The 5,883-nt window shown below is 30.9% G+C and overlaps 1 protein-coding gene and 1 long non-coding RNA gene across 2 annotated transcripts; both read left to right on the top strand.

The window, feature by feature from the left end:
• Nucleotides 1-1,070: 1,070 nt before the first annotated feature.
• LOC128187198 (uncharacterized) lies at nucleotides 1,071-2,331 on the top strand. The gene is made up of 3 exons (XR_008244042.1): nucleotides 1,071-1,144; nucleotides 1,990-2,058; nucleotides 2,252-2,331. It is a non-coding gene; the product is annotated as an uncharacterized LOC128187198 (long non-coding RNA).
• Nucleotides 2,332-3,327: 996 nt separating this feature from the next.
• Nucleotides 3,328-5,368, top strand: LOC128186757 (uncharacterized). Its single transcript, XM_052856644.1, has 3 exons — nucleotides 3,328-3,332; nucleotides 4,651-4,790; nucleotides 4,987-5,368. Exons 1-3 carry the CDS (start codon nucleotides 3,328-3,330, stop codon nucleotides 5,166-5,168), a joined length of 327 nt encoding a protein of 108 aa, XP_052712604.1. The 3' UTR covers nucleotides 5,169-5,368.
• The last annotated feature ends 515 nt before the right edge of the window (nucleotides 5,369-5,883 follow it).

Genomic DNA, 5,883 nt, shown 5'->3' with positions numbered 1-5,883 from the left:
ACCATTTTTTGTCTCTGTTTTTTAAAAAATATTTGACAGGGTAACAAATAATTGGTTCTTTCTGTCATATCTTGTTGTCGTCTGCTGTCTACATTTACATGTATCATGGCATCAACATCAAAGAACAGTGAAATGAATCGGCGAGGAGAGTAAGTTTTTTTTTTATCACAATAGGCCGGTGTATTTTTTTCGCGTATCAAATTCATCATGGTAATTTGTGTACTGTCCTCAAATTAAAATCAAAATGGAAATACTTTATGTATTTATTTTAAACGCTGCACCAGCGATATCATCAACTGATTTGTAGATTTTCTGAATTTGTAGATACATGCATGATATCATCCAAAATATACAATATTCAAAATCATTGTAAATTTGCAGATATTTATTGGTCCTTAATTGTTTTATTATTTTATTTTTAAAAAACAAGGCTCTGATATTTATAAATATTGTTGTAGTCAGCTATATATATAGGCCTAGTGGTTATCATTAATATTTATGTCAACTGTTATAATTTGTCTGATTAATGTGAATATCTGAGTGATGAAAAATTTCATGAAGATAATAATATATCTGATTTGCTAATTTGCATGCTCTTGGACACAGGCATGAACAGATGAAAGATTATAACCACAAGACTGATCTACTTAGGTTATTTTTTAAATAAACAGAGAGTTATAAGGTTCATCAAGGGGTTCTCAGAAGCCAACTAAGTTCATATCCCAGTGAACTTTTTAACACTGCTGTTCATTTGATAAAGGGCTTAGGCAAATAATATAAGGAATTAGGAAGTGTGTTTGCAAATGTAAATAATATCGATATAAATAATTTTGTATAAAAAAAACTTTGTGTCTAAAATTATTAGCATTTCAGATGTATATTGTTGATTTTAATTAATTTTTGGAAAGGGCAAATCTTATGTCCGTTACCTCGATTAGTCTTAGGAAAAACTCAGTGGTCCAGAGACCAAGGCTGATCAAGGAGATGGTCAGTGGAATTATTTTTCTATTTTAGTTTTTATTTTAAGCTGTTTCAACATTTTAGGTATTATGAAACCATGGTACTAACATATTTCAAGATGCCTCCCATCCAGACATTACAGTTGTTGTGGACAGGAATGAGGCCAGAAGAATCAGAGAAGGAGGTTTAGTCAATAGAATCATGATGTTTATATATGCACATTATATAAGTATCTAAAATGATCATTAATATCGTATATTTACATTTTCCTTTGTCTTTGCCTGTGATAACACTACAATCGATTTTGTACTATATAACTCATAAAGCCAAATTGAGGCGCCAGCGGGGTTTGCTTATTTTTATTGTAATATTTAATCGTAAGATGGTTTACAATTATATAAATATAAGTAATAAGGAATCATTCTTTGAATATTATGAGGTGATAATTTCGGTCGGGGCGTGATCAAATCTATCATAAAGCACTTCGGGCTTTATTGGATTTGATCACGCCCCGACCGAAATTATCACCTAATAATACTCAAAGAATGATTCTATATAAATGTACTTAATTTTTTCATAAAACTTGTTATATTATTTTCTTAGTAGAATGTAATAAATGTAAGATTAAGATAATTATTTTTTGAAAGCTATAGTCTCAAAGCTGCAACAGTGTAATTTTCGCTTGTGATGTTGCACTTTAACAGGGTTCAACATATGAGACGTCAAAATAAAACATCATTTTACCATTGAGTACCCTATCTGTGTTATTGTGACATATCTGCCATAGCTTCCCCACACTTTACATTCAAAAATGACATGGAATGAAAATATTATAATTTAAAGTCAACATGTATGAAATATATTTACATTATTATAATGATAAATATGGATTACATAAAATGAAATAGAGTTGCTGTAAAGTGTTATGAGATTTGACATTTTGTACTTTAATTAAAGTTCTGAAATTAAGGTTAATCTGCTCTTGTATGACTTTAGTGCTTATCATTTTTTAAAACTCTATATTTTCAGATATGCAACTCATTGAAACAATTAAAAAAAGATGGAAAGAGACAAATGCACCTGCACAGCAATGTGATAGTATGGATATGTTGTTTTAAATATGAATTAAATCTACATAGGAGTTGAAAGCTCTGTGGTTTAAAATTTGGACAAGAAAGAAATTTATATTACAATGAACACTGTTCATTAAATGAAAATTCATTAAAATACATTTTCCAAAAGTTTGCTGAAATACATTAATCTAAAAAAAAAAAACATGTTAATTTTACAGAAAGTGAAGCCTCTGCCACAAATGCCACCACTGCTGAAGATTATTGTCATGTTGATGAAGACTCTGTATGCATATCTGAGAAACAAGGTTCTTTTTTATTTTATTTTTTTACAAAATGTATCCTATTGCTTTATCAAATCTTCTAAATATCCTATTAAATTAGGTTTGAATTTGTAATATTTTTTCATATCTTATTATAGAGCTTAATTTTGAGTCTTTTTCTTCTCATAGCCTTAAAATGGCCACAACCACTTTGCAGTCCTAAATATATACCCAATACTTGTATTTTTGGGGGTGTAACATTGCAACCATATAACTCACTAAATTGAGCAATACATGTTTTTATTGGACAAACTATCAAATATAATGTACCAGGTTTATCAGAATTTTCTTGTACTTTATGAAGGTAAGATGGTTTTAGATAATTATGTAGTGTGTTTATATTCCCCATCTACAAATCTATATCTGTTTTATCCGCTGCATGCACTCCTACCTTTTCCTATTTTTCACCCATATATTTATCCTACTCTTTATTTGTGTGTTTATCCCACATTTTAACCATTTTTTACCCATGTTTACCCTAAATGTCAGTATGTCTGAAAACACCTATGTTCTTACATTTAACTGTCTTACCTATAGAGGCTTGTGGGTTCAAATCCCACCACTGCTTATTCAGGAAAGTACCCTTGCAACAGTAGTGTAAAATTTTGGTTGGTCGCTATGAAATTACTAACTACAATAAAATCACATTCCTTTTGTTGTAACTTGTCAATGTCTGTTCATTAGAAATTGTTTTATTTACAATGATGTACATCATTGTAAAAATTGTTATATATTTTATACATGTGTTAATATGTAAGTGAGTGATGCATCAATACATTTCAGACTCTGTTGTAAATAAATGGAGCAACAAAGCAGTGATGTGCTTGATTACTTTGAAAAAAGAACACTCTGGGATCTTTTCATCCAATTTGACAACACAGAAACAGGCGTGGCAGAAAGTATCGGAGATGATGTGTCTAGAGGGCCATCATTTCACTGGAGAAGAGTGTGACAGAAAATTTCGATCACTTAAAATGAGGCAAGTAGCACATGTATTGTATACTTTTTCATGCTGACCAATTTGCATGTTCTTTGTCCTCTCAATAATTTTGATGAAGGTAAAGACTACAAAGTGTGACGCACACTTGTTTCCATGCAATTGATCAAACTGATTTTTTCTATGGGGTGTTATCTTCGCTTTTTATTGATTTGAAGGTGGCTCACTACACCTTGAAATAGTTTGAGCAGAAAATGAATTGATTGTGACAGATAGCATAATAGTTAAGAAATGTACAAGTCAAGTAGGCGAATTAAAACATTCAAAAATTTAATTCAGTAATTGTAAACAAAAGGCCAAGGCGAATTTGAACTCATGATCTGGAAGTCACAAGCCTGATACTTTAACCACTGAGCTACAACAAACTGGTTCACACAAACAATTGAACAAAACATTTAAATCATCATGTTCTGACCTACTGTCTTAAACAGTATAAGTCTAGCTGTAGTGAGGTACCTTAAACTGCTTGTGGATTTTTCTGAGAAATTATTAAATAATATAATATTTAATATTATATATAATATAATATAATAATTAATAGCAAAAAACAACTCAGATAATAATAATATTTTTACATAATAAAAGCAAAAGAAAGTTTCAAAGGTAAACCATGACTTTGAGGGTTAGAAGAAAATCACAATCTGGATTCAGCTTTCTGAACTTTTAACATTGTTTTCATGAGAACAAATTTAACTTGCTTATAAACTTCAGATTAGGAAAATAGATAAGTAGATGAAATGAGTGTGTGTGTGTATATATATTATATAGAGAAAAATTAAGAAAAGAAAACATGAAAAACGTTCAATATAGCTTAAGCGCTTTGATTTTAAAATCTTCAAAAGCTATATAATTACATAGCTTCTGAAGATTTTAAAATGAAAGTGATCAAGCTATATTGAATGCTTTTCATGGTTTTTTGTTATCATAACTCACCGCCCACTGTGAATTTTATTTGTTTCAATATATATATACATTCCAGTGTCTTAAAATTTGTCTGTGATAACATTACGAATCGATTTTGTACAATACAGTCCAATAAATTCAAATGGCACATTGTTGGGGTGCAAGCGGGATTTGCATAGTTAATATATATGTTCTAATTTTAATTGTACAACTGCTAAAAATATATAAATATAAGTAATGAGGAATTATTCTTTGGATATTTTGAGGTGATAATTTCTGTCAGGGCATGATTAAATCTATCATAAAGCCCTTTGGGCTTTATTGGATTTGATCAACCCCCTCCCTGGACAAAAATTATAATCTCATACTCACAGTTTATACTTGCATGATTTGTCAGATATAAGACAATTAAGGAAAGGAACAGCAAAACTGGAAATGACCGCCAAACCTGGTTCCATTATAACCAAATGGATGATCTGTTAAGAGGTGATCCTGCGGTGAACCCCGTAAGTTTGGCATCATCGATGCAAGCTGAAGGTAAATAACCAACCAAAATGTTGCAAGTTCAAGTTCATTTCATTTTCTAAAAACATACAATACATGAGGTACAATTTATATAATCCCATACATCCACACAAAAACATACCACACACACACATTGTGTATCAGAAAAACAAAAGCAGCTAGGGTTTAACATTGTTCATTAGTAAATGACCGTACTATGCTCACATAGGAGAACCAACCACAAAAAGACCACCCTCCAAAAAAAGACGACAACAAGAGCCATCATGGATAGTAGAATATAGAGGAGAATTAAAGACCATGCACGCAGAGCGGATGGAGTTAGAAAGAGAGAAACTTAAACTAGAGGAAAGGAGGGTTGCTGTGTTAGAAAAACTATTAAAAGACAATTAAAATTAATAACGGATGTGTTCATTTATTTATTTACCTAATTGATTAATCTAATTTTTTTCGTTTATTTATTTTAAATTTATTTATTTACTAGCATACATTTAATGTATCAAATCCTCCTGTTCATCTGATGTCATAGATAGCTACAGTTTACTTATTCAAAGTGAAATTCTTAAGCGAATTTAGAAATTCAGATATTTAATGCATATACTGGTATATTGTATTGATTACCAAAATTATTTTTCTCTCTTCATATATAGGACCTAAGGTAACCTCTGGTCTCGAACGAACATTCCACTAAATTTAACCCCCTGTCTCTCTAAAATGACTGACTTCCAGTAAATATTAATCTTGTAAATTGTCATAAGATAACCGGATGATATCCCTATTCTCTTTTGAGAAGTGGACAGGCATAGCCTACATCCATGGATGTAGGCTATGCCTGTCCACTTCTCAAAAGAGAATAGATATCTCCCCATTGATATTACACATAAGGTGACCCCTGGTCTCCCTATGTACAGTGGATCACTTCTGATGAATCTCAATATTGTAAAACTGACACTAGGCAGATGTTAGGTAACTTTTGTAACCGTATTGATTAACAAAATGATTACGACATTGTTTTAGGACGTAATGTGACCTGTGGTCTCCCTATGGATATAGAAAAAAAAGAAAGTAGATTTACATTCTTATCTTCACTTGTAAAAGAGTTCCATAA

This window comes from Crassostrea angulata, chromosome 6 (genome assembly GCF_025612915.1).
Source record: "Crassostrea angulata isolate pt1a10 chromosome 6, ASM2561291v2, whole genome shotgun sequence".
NCBI lineage: Eukaryota > Metazoa > Mollusca > Bivalvia > Ostreida > Ostreidae > Magallana > Magallana angulata.
The sequence above is the reverse complement of the archived record's forward strand: the minus strand, read 5'-3'. Positions and strand labels throughout refer to the sequence as shown.